This window comes from Cervus elaphus, chromosome 23 (assembly GCF_910594005.1).
Source record: "Cervus elaphus chromosome 23, mCerEla1.1, whole genome shotgun sequence".
NCBI classification, from domain to species: Eukaryota; Metazoa; Chordata; class Mammalia; order Artiodactyla; family Cervidae; genus Cervus; species Cervus elaphus.
Genome location: NC_057837.1, coordinates 74,556,619 through 74,575,917, shown reverse-complemented (window position 1 = coordinate 74,575,917; position 19,299 = coordinate 74,556,619). Strand labels below are relative to the sequence as shown.

At 49.4% G+C, this 19,299-nt stretch overlaps 1 protein-coding gene and 1 long non-coding RNA gene across 2 annotated transcripts; one reads left to right on the top strand and one right to left on the bottom strand.

The window, feature by feature from the left end:
- Nucleotides 1-3,719: 3,719 nt before the first annotated feature.
- Nucleotides 3,720-10,591, top strand: LOC122682084 (osteoclast stimulatory transmembrane protein). Its single transcript, XM_043884821.1, has 3 exons — nucleotides 3,720-3,856; nucleotides 6,785-7,790; nucleotides 9,737-10,591. Exons 1-3 carry the CDS (start codon nucleotides 3,813-3,815, stop codon nucleotides 10,100-10,102), a joined length of 1,416 nt encoding a protein of 471 aa, XP_043740756.1. The 5' UTR covers nucleotides 3,720-3,812; the 3' UTR covers nucleotides 10,103-10,591.
- LOC122682085 lies at nucleotides 3,876-18,456 on the bottom strand. Its single transcript, XR_006337202.1, has 3 exons — nucleotides 18,317-18,456; nucleotides 17,360-17,475; nucleotides 3,876-4,493 (listed from the first exon to the last, which is right to left on the bottom strand). It is a non-coding gene; the product is annotated as an uncharacterized LOC122682085 (long non-coding RNA).
- Nucleotides 18,457-19,299: the final 843 nt, after the last annotated feature.

The following is a 19,299-nucleotide window of genomic DNA, read 5'->3' as shown; positions in this document are numbered from 1 at the left end:
GCCACAGGTAGAAGTGATGAAATGTGGAGTGATAGGACATGAACAGATTTCAGCATGTACATCAAATGGAAGAGTAGAGTCGTGTGGGCAGAGGAGTGGAAACCCTGATGGGAAATGGGGATGAGGGGAATAAAAGTCATTGAGGAGGAGTTCAATGAACCGCATTGGACAGCTGGCTCCACCCATATCCTCTCTATGACCTTAAGCAGATCCTTGTCTGTTTGGACTTTTGTTTCCCCGTCTGAGAGATGGGCATCATAGTCAGGGTCTCAAAAAGAGATGGTAAACACATAAACTAGCTCATGTGAGGAGATTTTAGTAGAAGGTCTAGTTGCAAGGTGTGAGCAGATGGTCGCTTATGGGAACCACAAGAGAAAGCATGGACCCTGGTGGTGATGGGAGGTAGGACCAGCCATGGAGAAACACTTTCCAGCCTGGGGACTCAAGGACAGATGCTGACCTGAAGCTGGCAACTTTAGTCCAGGGAGATATCCAGTCCTTTGTGACCCCATAGGGAGGTAGCCACCCTGGATCTTCCTCCCCTTTCTCTCTCAGCTCTCCTGGGGCTCCCCAACCCAGATGTATTGGTCAGGGTACTCCAGAACCAACAAGATGCACATATATGGAAAGAGTTGCAGTTCAAGTCTAAAGTGAGTCTGATGGCAGACTCCCCTCCTGCTCAGGAGATGTCGGTCTTCTGTTCTATCCGGGCCTTTGACTGATTAGATGAGGCCCACCACACAGGGTGGAGCAATCTGCTCTATTCAAACTCCATTGATTTAAATGTAAAATCTCATCTGGAAACACTTTCACAGATAGACCTGGAATAACATTTGACCAAATATCTGGATACTGTGGCCCAACCAAGTTGACACATAAAATTTACCATCACACCAACAGAAGCCAGAATACAAGGGGATCCTTGGGTGCACCTCATCCAGGTCCTCAACAATTTTTTATATTGATTACATGTTGAAAGGATAATACTTTGGATGTGGTAGGTTGGATAAAATATTATATTAATTTCAGTTTTGTGTGACTCTTAGAAATTTTTAAATGATGTATGTGACTCACATCATTTTTCTTGGTGAGCACTGCCGACTTGATAAGAGTCTAGCCACCTCTCCACCTTCTCAAGCCAATGGGATGGATGGTGGCAACATACGATACCCACAAGCTATAAAACTCAATGACTCTGATATTCTATGGACTTCTGGTTATGATTCTAGATCTGAAGGCTTACCACTTCCTCTTTCTGTTCTGTCTTATGGTTCTGAATCCTCTTCCCAGAAATTCCCCTCAACAAAGTTCATTCTATTTTTGATGATTCAGACACTCCGTCCGGATGTTGTGGGCCTGAACTCAGACCAGCACTTATATAGGCAGAAATGACTGCCTACATTTGCTGAAAAAAGCCAAAAATATTTTCTGCCCCGTCCCTCCCTTTGCTCCCATCCTCCCAGATTTTATGCATCCACCAGAGGCCCTGGAGAGATGACCCACATGGTTCTTAACCAATCAGCTCCCTGATGCCAGTCTGAGAACCAAGCAAATGACAGTGTCTCCCCAAGACTCTCCTTTCCAACCACCACATGGATCTGAAGTCTCCTCTGTGATGAGGCCCAGGCCAGGGCTCTGGTCCAGTGGGCATCGCAGAGGCCTGTACAGTCTGATCTGAGAAGCCTGGGGCTCACTCAGGCCAAGCTGTTAGCCCAGGTTGAAAGGAACAGGCCTGGAAAGTTTATACGTTGTTTACTGGACCCTGTGCATTCATCATCACATCGAATTCTCAACCCTAAGAAGTAGGTACTAGGATTCTCTTCGTAGCAGAATCTGTTAAAGTTCAAAGAGGGACAGTGTCTTTCCCAGGGTCACACAGCACGCTAAGCAGCACAGCTGGCATTTCAGTGCAGGTCTGCGGCCTCCAGCCCAGGGTCCCTGCAGCAGAGAAACAGCTAGACAGCTCCCTGCGCCAGTCCCCGGGGGTCTACCCCTGCAGAGCCTGTCATCCAGCAGCCCTCGTGCAGGCCCACAGACCTACCAAGATTGGCCTGCACCATGGTTTTTCGTTTTTTAAAAAATGCTAGCTTTTATTTATTTTATTTTATTTTATTTTAAATGCTAGCTTTTAAATTGGGGGACTTTCACACAAAAATGGGAATGAGTGGCATCTTTGGAAAAACCAGCCACTCTGGTAACGTTGGACCTCATTTTCAAGGGGCTTCAACCCTCTGTTCAGGGAGCAGAGTAGAAGCTACGCTTTTCGAAGGGTCTCCACGTGACAGCTCACTGCTCTTTCCATCTGGCTCACCCTGCTCCTTACCTTGCAGGGGCCTGCATTTCCTGCTCCTGACCTACTGTGGGTGCCCAGTTCTCGGCAGACTTGACAGTGGCCCAGCTTCCTAGGTTGTGATCCAGGAAGGGTGTTAGGCCCTCTGAGGGCTGCAGGTGTCTCATCGCAACTACATGACTATGAGAATGTCACTTCCCTTATCTGGGTCGTGAGACACCCTCCCTCAGGCCTGAGCAAGTGACCCGGCCAATGTCCTTAGAAATGACAGGGCGTCTGGAATGTCGCCTAGGTGTGCCCCCTGCACCAGGCTGTCTTGCAGGGCAGGGGGCTGAGAGCTCAGGAGAGGCCTCCTGGGGCAGATGGTCCTGCTGGCAGTGATGGGCACAGAGATTCTGGGTCGGATGAGGGGCAGGGGAGGGGTGTCTGCTTTCCAGGGAGAGATTGGCTTTCAGAAAAGCCTAGAAGTGTACCTGCAGGGCATTGACTGCAGTAGGGCCCATGGTGGACACAGGGATTTCATGCTGAATGCCTGCTCTTGCCAGGGCCGGATGCATCCCAACGTCAATGTGAATCTTGTGAATACTTCCCTCCCCACCAGTAGGGCCCAGGAGCTGACCGGGAAATTCTGGAACAAGACTGCTGACTATAAATTGTGGCTCTACCTATCACTAGCTGAGCGGCTGGGTTGAGGGATTTAAGTCTCTGGATCAGTTTTCTGAACTGAAGAATGGAAATAACAGTCAGCATTGTTGGGAGAAGCGAGTCTGTAGACACGAATAGAAGTATGCCTCATCCTTAGCAAGTGCTCAATAAATGCTAACTGTTCTTATAAGCACTCTCGTTTAAGAGGAGGAAACTGAGACAGAGAGGTGAGGTCACTTGCCCGAGGTCACTTGCCCAAGTTCCCACAGCTGGTTGTGGGGGGCGGGGGGTGGCGGTGGGACAGAGCTGTGATTCAAAGCCAGGTCCACATTGGAATAAAGACAGGAAGGGAGCTGAGAGAGGGTCCAGAGCCACTGATGATCAGAAAGAGTCATAGCAGAGGTCCAGTGGTCTCCTGTGGGTTTCCACCCCCTAAGAGTGAGGGACCAGGCTCCTCTGGGGGCACATAACTCTGCAGCAAGAGGGAAAGGAGAAGCTGAGCTGAGGTCTGTCCCCAGCACCACCACCAATGAGCTGCATGGCTTCTCTGAGCCTCAGTTTCCTCTTCTGTGAAATGGGACTAATTCTACCTTCCTGCTATCAGGTTTAGTAGTGTTGCTTGTAAAAGACGATTTCTCTCCTCCCACACCTTCCACCAACTCCTGCTGGCCAGAAGAGGATGAGGCAGCTTGCCCAACCCCCTGGGAGGTGGACCCAGGCAGGGCGGGACAAGGCCATCAGGAGCACTTAATTAAGGGCAGAAAAGCAGAAGTGACAGGGTTTCCCAAGTCCTGGAGGACGCAATTCCCCCCACTTCCCCTCCACCTGCCATCGCTGCCTGAGCCCGCCTGCCCAGATCTGCTGCTGTTCAGGAAGCATGAGGCCCCCCGGGGGGACACTTGAACACCTCATCAGGACCGGGTAGGTCTGGGGACTTTGGACACTGGGGGCCACAGGCAAGAAAACAGTCAACGAGCCTGATGGGTATGAGCCTAGGTCTCAAGCTCTGCCATTGTCTGGCTCTGTGACCTCGGGGAAATCTTCACCTCTGTAAGCTTCACGTTCCTAAGCTGTGAAATGGGAGTAATAATAATGTCTGTGAGACTGTTGTTGTGAGAACTGAATGAGAAAATGCACGCTTACTGCTTGCCATCGTGCTTGGCTCAGAGTAAACACCCAGTGAATGGCAGCTGATTCCTTATCATTTACAACATTCAATGCACACCACGGTACACAATATGACTTAGAACCGGTTTTCCATTCCAATATCATTTAAATTATTAGCTATCATTTTAGCAGCTATCATGTTCTGAATATAAATTATACAATAGAAAGCTTAGTCCCAAATTAAAATGTCATCAGGGGCTGGGAAGACCGTAATTCATCATCTCTATCCTCAAGTGGGTCCTCAATACTGCCCAGCATGTATATAACTTCCCTAGTTCATTTACTCGCTGACTCTCCTGGACAAACATTTTACACCTTCTTCTCCATCTTCAAATTTCCATCATCTCTTCCAGCATTCTCACCATCAATGCTGATCTGGCTTCCTGCTACCCTGAACAAACAGAAACAAACATGTAACAGTCTACAAGTATTTACGGAGCACCCACTATACATCAAACACTATTCTAGGTACTTGGCGTATACCAGTGATCAAAAGAGACCAAGTCCCTACACTGGTGAAATTGATGCTCTTATGATAGATCATGGCTGACATAGTACTTGCTATGTACCAGACACAAAATGACCCTGTGAGGTACACTTCTGTTGGACCATTTTACAGATGAGAAAATTGAGGCATGTAGAAGTTAAGAAGCTTACCCAAGGTCACATAGATGGTGAGTGGTGAAGTGGGGATTTTAACCCAAGCAGTCTGGAGGTCACACACTTAACTATTGCTCTGTTCTGTGTGGATTGGATGATGCTGATACATATGTGCCCACACCTTGTCTGTCCATTCATCATCACCTGTGCCCATTTTCTCTGCCATCCTACCTACTACTGAGGATGAACGGCCCCTGCTCCTTTCTAAGACCAGCCCTAGCTTCCATGCTCTGCCACCCACTGAAGGATATTACCCCAGGGACCCTCCCCTTCATCACTGCCTCCACTGTTGATTGGATCCTCCATCTGCCAACACGCTAGAGTTTCTCCAGCTTAAACAAACTTGGTCCCATTTCCCACATCAGCTACTATACCATTTCTCAGCCCCGTTACTGCACAAATGACCTGAAACTGCTGTCTGCACTTATATCTCATGTTCTTCTCTGTCCAGTCTCCCATGGGTCCACTCTAGCTAGGTTTTGGCCCAACATGCCTCCAAGCTGCCCTTGTCCACATCACCAGTGACCTCCAGGTGGCTAAATCCCATGGTCTTTGCTCAGCCCTCATCTTTCTTGACCCACCTGCAGCACTTGGCACACTGGATCACTCCCTTCTTCTTGAAACACTTCAGTGGCTTGGCTTCCCAAGCCCCACTTGGCCTGGTTCTCAGTCTCCTTTGCTCTCAGTCTCCTCTTCACCTCCCAGCCCAGGACCTCTGGAGTGCCACGAGGGTCTGTCCTCGGAGCTCTCTCCTTCCTGGCTACACACGGTCTTAAAGAGTCTCATCTTCCCCATCTTTAAAGACCATCTATCAATCCATGACTCCCAGCTTTCTATCTCCCGCCTGGTCTCTCCTCTGAATTCCAGACTGTGTTTTCAATCACACACCGCAGTTCCGCCAAATGGCTGAATTGGCGTCTCAGTTTCCCCTCTGCCCCCTCCACTCAAGGCTGTTTCAACCACAGGTTTCCCATCTCAGGAAACACCACCTCGGGGCTTTCAGCTCATCAGGCACAAAACCTTCCTGTCATGCTGACTCCCCCGTTCTTTCTCTCCCACCCACAGCCAGTCTGCCAGTCGTGTTGGTTCTTCCAACAAAACATATCCAGAACCCGGCTCTTCTTACTAGTCCTCTGCTATCATGCTTCAGTGATATCATGCTTCAAGCTCTATGAGGTCAGAAGTTCTCTGTTTTATTCACTCCTGTTTCTCCAATGACTAGCGCATAGTAACTGCTTAACAAATGTTTGTCGACTGAATAAATAAGAGTATAATAGAGGAGAAATTTTCCTCAGATCAGCTGGTCCACTCTCCCCATCCTCTAAATTATAGAGGAGACACTGAGGTCTATAAAGAAGGAATGTCAAGGGTCACACAGTGAGCTGACCAAAACTAAGAAGTCAAGTGAAATAGCACCTCTCGCTGGGACTTCCTTGATGGCTCAGATGGTAAAGGATCTGCCTGCAATGTGGGAGACCTGGGTTCCATCCCTGGATTGAGAAGATCCCCTGGAGAAGGGAATGGCTACCCACTCCAGTATTCTTGCCTGGAGAATTCCATAGACAGAGGAGACTGGGGGTGGGGGTGGGGGTGTATAGTCCATGGGGTTACAAAGAGCTGGACACAACTGAGTAACTAACACATGCAGCACCTCTCCCTATTTCTTTCCCGTGCATTTTTTCTTTCATCTGTGCTTCTCTCTCCATGACTCTTTCATTCCCCTGCACCAGTTGCCCTCACCAGACATAAACAGCCCAGATATACATCCTCAGTAAACTAGGTTCTTCTCCTGACAACTCAGTGAGAATAGTCCTGGGGAAGGCTCTGATTGGCTCAGCTTGGGTCATGTGGGTTTGGGGTGGGTTACTCTGATTGGCCCACCAGTTGGGAGGTGTGGCCACCTCTGTAGCTAAGGGGGTGGAGCCTGTTAACAGCGGAAGCGTGTTTAAGGACAGGAGCACGGGGGAAACAGGCAACCCTCCTCCCCTCCTGATAGAGGTTCCCCCATTTACCTGTGTACAGGTGGAGATTCTGGTCTTCGGGGCTCCGCAAGGCCGTTGCCCTGCTGCAGGCCACCTGGACTGCCTACTCCCAGCCCGTCCCAGCCGGCTGTGGCCAGCTGCTGACCCAGGTCCTCCTGTGTGGTTCTCTGGCCCTTGCTGCCGCGAGTCTGACCTACTGCTGGCTAGCATCCTCGCTGCTTTATCCTCTCGGGCCCTCGGCCGCGGTGGCCACTGCCTGCGGCCTCCTGGCCTTCCTGGGGCTGGGCCTGGTGCCCCCTGCCCGCTGCCTGTTTGCCCTCAGTGTGCCCACGCTGGGCACGGAGCAGGGCCGCCGGCTTCTCCTGTCCTGGAGCACCGCCACCCTGACCGTCGCCGTGGTGCCCAACGTCCTGGCCAACCTGCGCGCCGCCGGGCAGGTGCTGAGGTGCGTCACGGAGGGCTCCTTGGAGAGTCTGCTCAACACCACTCACCGGCTGCAGACAGCATCCCAGGCCCTGGGCCCGGACGGCCAGGCGGGCAGCCAAGGCCTGACGCTCCAGGCCCAGGGTGACAGCGCCGCCGCCTTCCGGCTCCACATGCTCAGGGTCACCCAGCAGGTCCTGGAGGACTTCTCTGGCCTGGAGTCCTCGGCCCGGGGGGTAGCACTGGGGACCCAAAGGGTGGTCACCGGGCTCTTTATGTTGGGCCTCCTGCTGGACTCGGCCTGGTACCTCCACCGCTACCTGACCGACCTGCGGTTTGATAACATCTATGCCACCCAGCAGCTGACTCAGCGGCTGGCAGAGGTCAGGGCCAGCCACCTGACGGCCTCCCCTCCAGCCTGGCTGCTCTGGGCAGCCCGACCGAGGCTGTCCCAGGCGGAACTGCTGAGTTGTCTGGTGAGGCTGGGGCTGTTCACCCTGCTCCTGATGGCCACGGCGGTGACGGTGGCCACAGACTACGTGGCCTTCCTCCTGGCGCAGGCAGCTGTGGACTGGGCTCGGGAGCTGCCCACTGTGCCTGTCACGCTCACCGTCAAGTACAGTGTAAGTGCTGTGACTGGAAGGTGTGAATGGAGTCATCTCCTTGATGGACAGGATTGCTGTTGTTTAGTTGCTCAGTCACGTCTGACTCTTTTCGACCCCATGGACTGTAGCCCCCCAGGCTCCTCTGTCCATGGGATTCTCCATGCAAGAATATTGGAGTGGGTTGCCATTTCCTTCTCCAGGGGATCTTCCTGACCCAGGGATCGAACCTGCATCTCTTGCATTGCAGGCAGATTCTTTACCGTCTGAGCTACAGGGAAGCCCCTTTGCGACCCTGTGGACTGTAGCCCACCAGGCTCCTCCATCCATGGAGTTTTCTAGGCAAGAGTACTGGAGTGGGTTGCCATGTCCTTCTCCAGGGGATCTTCCCAACCCGCGGAATGAACCCAGGTCTCCCACATTGCAGGCAGACGCTTTACCATCTGAGCCACCAGGAAGCCCAAGGGAAAGGATAGGGTTTGTTAAATTCTTGACTCAAAATGAATTTTACTTGCCTGCAAGTCTTTGTCCTTGGATAAGCATGGGATCCAGAGGCTTTGGCAGATGAACGCATTTAATTCTCAGGACAGACTAAGGCAGTGGGTTCTGTTTTCACTCCTTATCACCCAGAGACATTCACAATAACTTGCCCCCCAAAGTCACTCTACACACGTGACATCATGTCCCAGCCTCATTTTTCTCATGTGTACAAGCTGGATCAATCCGCCTTACCCTACAAGAGTACCAAGAGCCTTAACAAGTGGTTGTCTCTAGAAGTATCTAGTAGGCTTCATGCCACATAGGAGATGTTTAATAAGTAGTGGCTATTATTAATAGCTCACATCTATAGATAATAGACTAGAGGTGACCTTACCAATGGTCAAGATTAGGAGTCCACCAACAATAGCCACAGGCCAATTCTGCCAGCTTGCTGTGTTTGTAAATTGAGTTTTATTGGACTCAAATTAGCCATGTCCGTGTATTATCTATGCCTGCTCTACGAAGTTGAATATTTGCAAGAGGAATTGTATGACCTGCAAAGCCTAAAATATTTACTATTTTAATAGTGATATATAAAATACCATCTATTTACTATCAGAAAAATTTACTATCTCATCTAGTTTTGTGATTTTTAATCTCTTTGGCCACAAATCTTTTTCTCTTTAATGGTGAGATCTCACCCAGAAGTCCATTGTGTAAAACATGCCAAAGTATCAGACTCTGAGCTAATAATATTAGTAGTTAATATTTATTGAGTGCTTATTCTATATGGGCTTCCCAGGTGGCACTAGTGGTAAAGAACCCACCTGCCAATGCAGGAAACATAAGAGACGCAAGTTTGATCCCTGCGTCAGGAAGATCCCCTGGAGGAGGGCATGGCAACCCACTCCAGTATTCTTGCTTGGAAAATTCCATGGACAGAGGACCCTGGTGGTCTACAGTCCATGAGGTCGCAAAAGAATCAGACATGACTGAGCATGCACATACGTATTAATAGAAGCAGGACATTGGGACCCACCCTCGCTGGGGCCGACCCCTCGGGGGGCTGCGTGTCACCCTCAGTGTGACCTTCGGTTCCCATCTTTTAAATGAGGCTCCTGATAGAATCAGCCTCATACAACTGTGCTTATTTGATGGATTAGAACGTCTGAAATATTCACGAAGGGCTCAGAGGAGAGAAAATGCCTGTAGGCATGAACTGGCTTTCTCTAAAGCATTCTCTGCAAAGAGAGTAATAATAATAAAAAGTAGCATTTGTCTAGTGCTTTTCATTCGGCAAAAAGCCTGTTTCTGATTCCTGATCTCATTCAGCCCTCCTCAAGCCCAGGAGGTAGGGGTTACTTCTGCGCCCAGTTTGCAGACACGCGGGCAGGGAAAGTTGGACCCGTCCAGCCCTACAAGCATCTGTTTGTGGGGAGGGAACGGCCGGGGTGTCTGCTGACTTGACCTTTCCCTCCTTTCTGAAGGCTGCCTACACCGTCCTGGGCTACATCCCCTTCCTCTTCAACCAGCCGCCTCCGGAGAACCCCTACCTTTCTGCTCACAACTCCTTCCATTGGGAGTTGCGCTTCACTGCCCCCAGCTGCCCGTTGCTGCCCGCCCAGCTCCCGCACACGGCTGCGCCCCTAGCTGCGGGCGCCCTGCAGCTCGCGGCTTGCTCCACAGTCCTCCTGGAGACCTATGCCCGCCGCTTGCGGCACAGCATCGCTGCCTCCTTCTTCAGGACCCAGGAGGCCAGGAGGGTCCGCCACCTTCATGCCCGTCTCCAGCGAAGATATGACAGGCACCGAGGCCAGCCGGCGCAGCCGCAAGACGCTTCCTCCTGCGCCTGACCCCCAGGCCGGGCAGCAAGCGCCCCGCACAGGTAGACAGGCCTGCTGGATGCCTGGAAGGACACGGAGCGGTGAGACCGAGGGGAAAGAGCTCTGGCGTAGCCCAGGCCTGAGTTGTAACCTTGGCCCCTCTGCTGCCTCCCTGTGTGACCTTGGGTAGATTGCTTCCCCTCTCTGAGCCTTGGTTTCTATATCTGAACAAGGACTGCATAGCAACAATTAATGTGACCTGCTTGCACATGGAAACGTAGTAAGAATGGAATGAGACGTTGGGCAGCAAAGGCCTGGATAAACAGAAAAGGATGATGCACAGTGCAGACAAGCTTCCTCCGGGCAAGTCGGGGGGCATCTGTCCAGGCTGCATTGGTTGCTATCCCCCGTAGTTGGAGACTTTGCACCCTGATTGTGTCTGAAATGCCCATGGAACTTAGCTACATGTTCCTGAATCCTCTGGATTTATTTATAGTCATTAAAATTTTCTCGATTTTATAAATATATTGTATTTATTAAATTCTAAATTAGATTGTTATTCCTTTCCTCCCGGTTCCTTCAGGGGTTTCCAACCTACGGTTGCCAAGTTTTGCAAATAAATGTACAGGATACCTGGTTCAATTTGAATTTCGGATAAACACCAATACAGATTTTGTATAAGTACATCCTTAAGATACTTACTTATAAGTATCCTGAAGATACTTACACAAGACCCATCTTTGTTGTTTATCTGAAATTCATGTTGCTGGGTAATCGTAGTTTATGGCCACTCCATCCCTATCGATAGTATAATACCGTCGTAACTCCTTACCCTGTGGGCTTGGCATCCCTTCTTTCCCTCCAGGTCATTTTCTGCCTTTCTCTCACCTGCTCTCTTTCCCAGGCATCTGACCTTTAGAGATTCTGTCACTCTGGCTCCCTTGACCTCTGACCTCTGGTTGGACTCAGCCAACAGCATGCGCTGGCAGGAGGTCTAACGTGGGAGTGGGGAGAGGGGTCAGGATGTTAGTCCGGGAGACCTCCTGGCAGAGGCCTGCGTTCCTTGCTCTGGGTGACCCCTGTCCTGTGGCTGCAGTTCCTGCTTCATTCCCAGAGGTACCAGTCTACCAGAAACAGGTCTTTGGGGATGTCCCCATCCTTCCCTTCACCAAGTCCCCCCGCCCCCCCGTGCCTTCATTAAACTCTCCTAAGTTATCACTTTGAGATATCTTTCCTGCCTGGGTTACAAATTCTTGACGGAGTCAGCCTCTCCCTCACTTGCATGGGCTTAAGCTCCCCAGAGGCTGGTGATGCTCAAGGTGATGCTCTTGCTATTCCCACATGCTGGAACACTCTTCCTTCAAGCACGGCCGGCTTCTTCGCATCATTGGGACGTTAGCTCAAATATCACCTCCTCAGAGAAGACTTCCCTGACTACTCTACCTAAAATTCCCATTCCCACCTACTTCTCCTCTATCACAGGAGTCAGCAAGCTCCAATCTGTGGGCCAGATCAGCCTTGTTTCCATGAGTAGGTTTTACTGGACCTTTGATACACCTATTTAAGTAGTCTCAGACTTCCTTTGCTATGATGGTAAATGTGAGTAGTTCAGACATGGTGTAGGAAATCAGAAATGTTTATCATCTGGCTCTTTAAATAAAATGGTTGCTAACCCCTAACCTCTCATATCAAATTGTTTTATCATCTTTATACATAACTCTATCAATATCTTTTCTTGTCTTACATATGCATTTGTATATTTAGCTCTCTCCTTTTGTTTGTTTACTTGATGGTGTATTTCATGACATGCCCACAAGCATGCAAATTCCATGCTATCTGTCTGGTCTTCCACAGTTTTCCTAGCATCTCAAGCAGAAGCTGAGAAAGGGCTAGTAACAATTACCTAAACAGCCAGATACCTGGTGGTAGAATGTTTTAAAATACTTGCTTATTCATTTATTTGGCTGCACTGGGTCTTACTTGCACGCGGGATCTTTAGTTGAGGTATATGGGAGCTAGTTCCCTGTAGGGATTGAAGCCAGGCCACCTGCCTTGGGAGCTCGGAGTCTTAGCCACTGGACCACCAGGGAAATACCAGGAGGTGGAATTGCATTCTCTCTGGTCTCAGCTCCTTCCTGAAGATTTGGGGCTTGCAGGAGGGAATGATCAGGCACTGGAAGCAGGCTGAATTTGTGACCAAAGGGGAAGATGCTAAGCAGTAAGAAGATATCCCAGCCAAGTATTTCCACTTGAACAGCCAGTATGTTTGGGAGAATCGCATCAGACTCCAGCCAACAGCTTTGCGTCCCAAGGCCAGCTCCCTCGGGACCAAGCATGTGGTAGACAGAATAACCCCAAAGCGGTCCACGCCCTAATCCTCAAAACCTGTGAGTATGTCACCTGACATGGCCAAAGGGGTTTTGCAGATGTGATTGTCAAGGGTCTTGAAATGGGGAGATTATCCTGGAATAGTGTGTGCGGGGGAGGGCAATGTTGTCACAATGTCCTTATAAGAGGGAGGAAGGAAGGACAGAGTCAGAAGGAGGGGACATGATGGCCAGAGCAGAGGTCTGGGTGATTTTGTTGTGAGGAAGGAGCCATGAACCTAGGAGTGTGGACAGCCTGTCGTCCCAAGCTGGCAGAGTAGGAGAAAGCGGGGCTGTGGGGTCCCCAGGGCCAAGCACTCCTCTCTCCCCTGATGCCCTCTGCTCCCCTCCAAATTCTGGCTAGAGTGGATCTGGAGGGGGCACATAAATCCTGATTAAGTACCATAAAACTATGAGTTGTCTTTTGTTGTTGTTTATAACAATAGGGATTAAAAAAACAAAATAGGAGTTTGCAATCTTTTCATCATCACTCCTACACATCTAAAAAAAGTTTTCTTGCTTCTGAGTCAGTTTCTAGGTCTTCCTTTGTGTGCAATCTGAGTAATGGGTAGATAAGGTCACATACACACTGCGATATTCAAAATGGATAACAAACAAGGACCTGTTGTTTAGCACGTGGAACTCTACTCAATGTTATGTGCCAACCTGGATGGGAGTGAGGGTTGGTTACATTTATATGCATGACTTCAAAGCTGGCTTAAAACTCAACATTCAGAAAACTAAGATCATGGCATCCCCTCATGGCAAATAGATGGGAAAACAATGGCAACACTGAGAGGCTTTATTTTCTTGGGCTCCAAAATCACTGCAAATGGTGACTGCAGCCATGAAATTAAAAGATGCTTGCTCCTTGTAAGGAAAACTATGACCAACCTAGACAGCATACTAAAAACCACAGACATTACTTGGCAAACAAATGTCCATCTAGTCAAAGCTATGGTTTTTCCAGTAGTCATGTATGGATGTGAGATTTGGACTATAAAGAAAGCTGAGCGCCAAAGAATTGATGCTTTTGAACTGTGGTGCTGGAGAAGACTCTTGAGAGTCCCTTGGACTGCAAGGAAATCAAACCAGTCCATCCTAAAGGAAATCAATCCTCAATATTCATTGGAAGGACTGATGCTGAAGCTGAATCTCCAATAGTTTGGCAACCTGATTCGAAGAACTGACCCATTGGAAAAGATCCTGATGCTGGGAAAGATTGAAGGCAGGAGGAGAAGGGGACAACAGAGGATGAGATGGTTGGATGGCATCACCGACCTGATGGACATGAGTTTGAGCAAGCTCTGGGAGTTGGTGATGGACAGGGCAGCCTGGCGTGCTGCAGTCCAAGGGGTTGAAAAGAGTCGGACATGACTGAGCAACTGAACTGAACTGATACCCCAATACAAAATAAAAAGTTTAAAGTTTGAAAGAAAAAGAAGTATGAAACTCTAAGTTGATCTAATTTAAAAAGAACTAATGTGACCTGAACTGGGTGCCCTCTCAGTTAGGGTTTGATTACAGATAAAAGAAAATTCCTTAGGTATCTTAAGCCAGGAGATATTTAATACAGGGAATGAGTCCAAAGTACTAGAGGAGAGGATCTCCAGGAATGAGGGTCCAGAAATGCCTTAACCAGGGAGCTCGGCTCTGGGATAATCAGGAAGGTAAGAAATTGGGAAGCACCATTCAAACTGCTGGCTCTCAGGATGCACTCTCTTAGCTGTGTCCATGGATAAGAAAGATGCCTCTGCAACCAGAGCCAGGCTGCATGTGGGAGACTTGCCCCTAAAAAACATGGATGCCCAGGCTTGGCCTTTCAACTCCCAAAAAATTAGTCCCGTAATACTAAGATCCCTGCACCTCCAGCAGGGCTACCGCAGGGCGCACCTCTAGGGGAAGTGGTCCATAGCACGGCGTGAATGATGCATCCCCAGGTGAAGGGCAGAGCATCCCTACCTTGCACGGCTGTACATGGGGATTGGGCTTTCAGGACACTGCTTACCAACAGAAATAGGAGCAACGAAACTGCAACTCTACTTCCACTTTCCAAATTGCACATGTCCGTGCTACGTGTATCGCCTCAGGGGTGTCTGATTCTGTGTGACCCCATGGACTCTGACCCACCAGGCTCCTCTGTCCATGGGATTCTCCAGGCAAGAATACTGGAGTGGGTTGCCATGCCCTCCTCCAGAGGATCTTCCTGACCCAGGGATCAAACCCCTGTGTCTTACATCTCCTGCATTGGCAGGCGGGTTCTTTCCCACTAGCGAGAGAACCCCAATCATACTGGAATCCCATCTGTAAAGGAGGGTGGGAAACAGATTTCAGTTTTGCAAAGACTGAAAAGCTATAGTTCGAGAAGACATGCCAAAATAATGACTTTGAAACTTTCTTGACCTCAACCCACACAGGAAATACCTGTTTCTTTGCAACTACACACACACACACACACACACACACACACACGGGCTTCCCCAGTGGCTCAATGGTAAAGAAATCACCTGCAATGCAGGAGACCTGGGTTCGATCCCTGGATGGGGAAGATCCCCTGGAGAAGGGAATGGCTACCCACTCCAGTATTCCTGCCTGGATAATCCCATGGGCAGAGGAGCCTGGCGGGCTACAGTCCATGGGGTTGCAGAGTTGAACATGACCAAAGCAACTGAGCATGCATGCGTGTGCACACACACACACTGAAATAAAAGTTTAATGAAAAACAGTTTTTTAAAAATATTTATTCATTTGTTTGTCTGTGTCTGGTCTTAGTTGCGGCATATGGGATCATCCTCGTGTCATACGGGCTCTTTGGCTGTGGCGCACAGACTCATTCATCTCATGCAGGCTCCAGAGATCTTAGCTTCAGTATTTGCCCCACGTGGGCATGGTTGCTCCACAGCGCGTGGGATCTTAGTTCCCTGACCAGGGATCAAATCTGTACCCCCTGCACTGGAAGGCGGATTCTTAGCCATGGACCCCCAGGGAAGACCCCACATTTAGTCTTAATTTGTGCAAGCTGCTTTGATGTTTTCTACCCTGTCCTGTTCCATCCCAGTCCATGTACTCATATCTGATTCTGTTCTATTCTAGTGCAGTCTATCTATTCCCTTCTGGTCTACTCCACTCCACTGAATGTTATGGGTTAAGGTTTTACCCAATTGAAAACCCCGTTGAAAATGAGGGTTGATTGGAAGAAGAATGGATTGGGTATCATATTTGCCCTAGAGATGGATACTTTTGAGATGGGAGGAAGGCAGGCAGGTTAGAAACAAGAGGGAAAGAGAAAATATTCACAACGTTGCTGCCTGGAGGATGAAACACTGAGACACTGAGATGAGAAAATGGGATTTTCTAAAACAGTTTTGTGGGTTTTCTCCAGAAACTCCACTAAAAATAAAATTACTTTCCCTTTCACTCTATGTTGTTACCACAATGTTTATTTGAATGCCAGGACTCAAGGCGAGCCCAGCGACTCGGGGTCCCTGCAGTCACATGTCATTACTGGGGGAGGATACACGGGTGGAGCTTCAAGCCCGCGCATCTGATCCGTCCTTTAATGGAACTGACATCCAAAGGCACATCTCGGTGGCTGGGTTTTCACAAGGATGGAGAACAGAAATCCTACCGTCTGCCCCTTCCACCCCCACGCCCTCAGCTCTGGGGCGTTTCTAGGCTGTGAGTCAGCAATTGCACTGAGCTGGCTGCACTCCATCCACTCTTCCACCCACTCCCCAAAGGTGTCTGTCCTCACCCCCGAGGAGCACGCTGGTCTCCCACGACGCCCAGCCCCCATCCCACCTCCCGTTCCCACAAAAGCTGCCTTGTCATTTGCTTAGGCAGTGACTCACCCGCATGTTTTTTTTTTTAATTTCCCAAGTATTACATGAACTTTTGCCCCTATAAAAATGAGAGCATTACAGATAATAATAGCTAGCGTTTGCTGGATGCTTGCAATGTGTGGGGAGTTTGCTAGTAAATGCTTAACAACTGGTTCTTTAAGAAAAAAAAAAAAGCCCTCATATATAGTGTTTGCTGATTTCCATGGTGTAAATACTCCTGCCATGTGATTTTGAGCAACCCACATGTTGTCTCTGGAAGAGGACTGAGGAAGAGATGCCTGCAACTGGCTCTCATGAGCTGGCTCCAGCACGCCATCAGATGTGCCCCAAACTCTGTAAAAACCCCCATGTACATCATCTGCTTTAAACCTCACACAAGTGTAAGAGCTCGATGGTATTGTTGTCATCTTTTTTTAGAGGCAAAGAAATTGAGATTCAGAGAGGTTAACTATTTTCCCCAAAGTCACACAGCTAACAAACAGCAGAGTTCAGACTCCACCACTTAGTTAGTAGCTGTGTGACATTGAACAAATCATTAGGTCTCTCTGTATGTCGTTTTCCCTTCCTTTCAGTGGGGGCTAACGGAACTTTCCTCCTATCCATGTGAGATACACATGGAAAGAAGCGTCTGGCCCAGTCTTTACAAACACATGGAATTCACCAACATTTCATGTGCTGTGCGCTGTACTGTTCTAAATTGCTTCTGCTGTGTCTGATTCTTTGTGACCCTATGGGCTGTGGCCCACCAGGCCCCTCTGTCCATGGGATTCTCCAGGCAAGAATACTGAAGAGGGTTGCCCTGCCCTCCTCCAGGGGATCTGCTCAACCCAGGGATCAAATCTCATCACTTGCATCTCCTGCATTGGCAGGCAAGTTCTTTACCACTAGCACCACCTGAGAAGTCCAACATTTCATACATTTACTCAACAAATATTTATTGGACAACTCTGTACATTAAGCCCTGTGCTGAGGTCTGGTGGTCCAGCAGTAAAAGGGACACAAGAAGCTCCTTATGGAACTTACATCCTAGGTGAGAGACTGGCAACAAACAAGGAAATAAATTAGCAAGATAATTTTACCTGGAGACTCGTATCACAAAGAGGGCGGTGAGCAATCTTAGATGGAGTGGCCAGGGAGAGCCTCTCTGAGGAGATAGCTTTTGATTTGAGACCTGAAGGATAAGCAGGAGCCAGACCTGCAAAGAGAAAGGGAAAGAACATTCCAGACAGGAAAAGCCGCAAGTGCAAAGGCCCTGAAGTGGGGACAAGTTTGATGTTTCTGAAGGACAGAAATGCGGATGAGGAGGTTGTCAGATTGCTTGTCTGAGGCTCAGCTCCTTTCAGGACACCCACCGGGCTCCCTGCTGGGTGCCCGGCCCAAAAGGACAGAGCAAAGTGAAGGCTAATTCCAGCCCTCCTGACAATCCCACACTTCACCTCGGACCCCTTCCTCTTTGACCTAGAGACTGGAAAACACGGGGCTGGAACCTCCTTCTGTCTTCTATCCCAAGAGCCCTCTGACATGAGCAAAGGGACCATCGTCATCCCCATTCTACAGATGAGAAGCCTGAGGTTCAGAGAGAATTATGTGATTTTTCCCAGAGTCACAAATGTGAATGTTGACCTTTCTCCTACCCTGACTTCAAAGCAAGTCAGATGGGCGAGGCGGTGCTAATTTCCCTTGACTGAGGTGGTGGAGAGAGCCCTGGGGTCTCCGGCGGAGACGGTGAATGGTCCAGGGACTGGAAAGCTGGCAGTAACGGACGCCCCCTGCTGGCGGCCACAGGACCATCCTCGGGATGAGCGCCGGGAGGAAAAGGTATCAGGTAAGAAGGCCAACGTCTCTGATGCCCCGCCTCACTGCCCACCTGGAAATGCCACGGGGATCCTAGACATGAGTTCAAGTGCTGGGTTCCGATCGGGTCAAGGACTGGGAGACTCTGCAGCATCAGCTGCAGGGGCTCTTGTCTCTTCCCTGTTGATCTGAAGGAAGCCAAGGGGGGCGGGAGCAGCCTGTGAAACAGCGAGACCACCCACCTGTGCTCGGGTCTCAGACCAGAGGTTCTTCATGAGGCAATTTACAGGACCGAGAGGAAGAAGGCTCCCTCTTGTAACACCATCACCACCATCGGACCGCAGACGGCCCGGAGTGTCCCTCCAGTGACGCTGCTTGGAGCCTTCCCTCCCCCCTTCCCTCTCTCTCTCCCCTCCCCTCTCTCCCTCTCTCTCTCCTTCTCTGCCCCACCCCTCCCTTCCCCTAGAGCTGGTTATATAAGAATATAACCTCCCCAGAGCACCCCCGCCCCAGCAATAATCCTTCATGATTCATTAACTAGAATTAGTCTCTTGCTTCTCTCCAGCCCGATCACTGGGAGGGGAGATGGGACTAGCAAGGCTGGCTAAAGTGTTTTTCAAAGGATGGGTCACAAAACGTGGATCAGGAACCAAATTAACAGATGGCAACCAGTCTTTCTAAAAAATAAAATAAAATAGAAAATACCAGCACACGTTGCTCATAGTAAGCCCAAGCGTAATTTTGTAAAAATCGTTTCAGCTCGTTGTGTGTGTGTGTGTGTGTGAGGTATACTGAGATACTATATAAAATTTATTTTCTGTGGATACTGGGTGAAAAGAAAACTAGTAACTTAGAATTGTTCGGGATGGAATTGATGATGGACAAATAGAATGACCAGGAGCTCTGCTTAAATGTCACTTTCTTGGGGATGCATTACCGTGACTTCCCTGGTGGTCTAGTGACTAGGACTCTGTGCTTCCAATGCAGGGGGTGTGGGTTCAATCACTGGTTGAGGAACTGAGATCCCACTTGCTACACGGTGTGGTCAAAACCTAAAATAAAAAGAAAAAAACCATGGCTCTCCAACTCACACTGCTGTAATACCTTCAAACCTCTTACAACAAGTGTAATTATCTGTTTCCTGCCTTCCTCCCTTACTACACTATAAGTGCTAGGAAGCCAGGGACCAATCTTTTGTGTTCAGAGTGGCCCCCTAACTGAAATG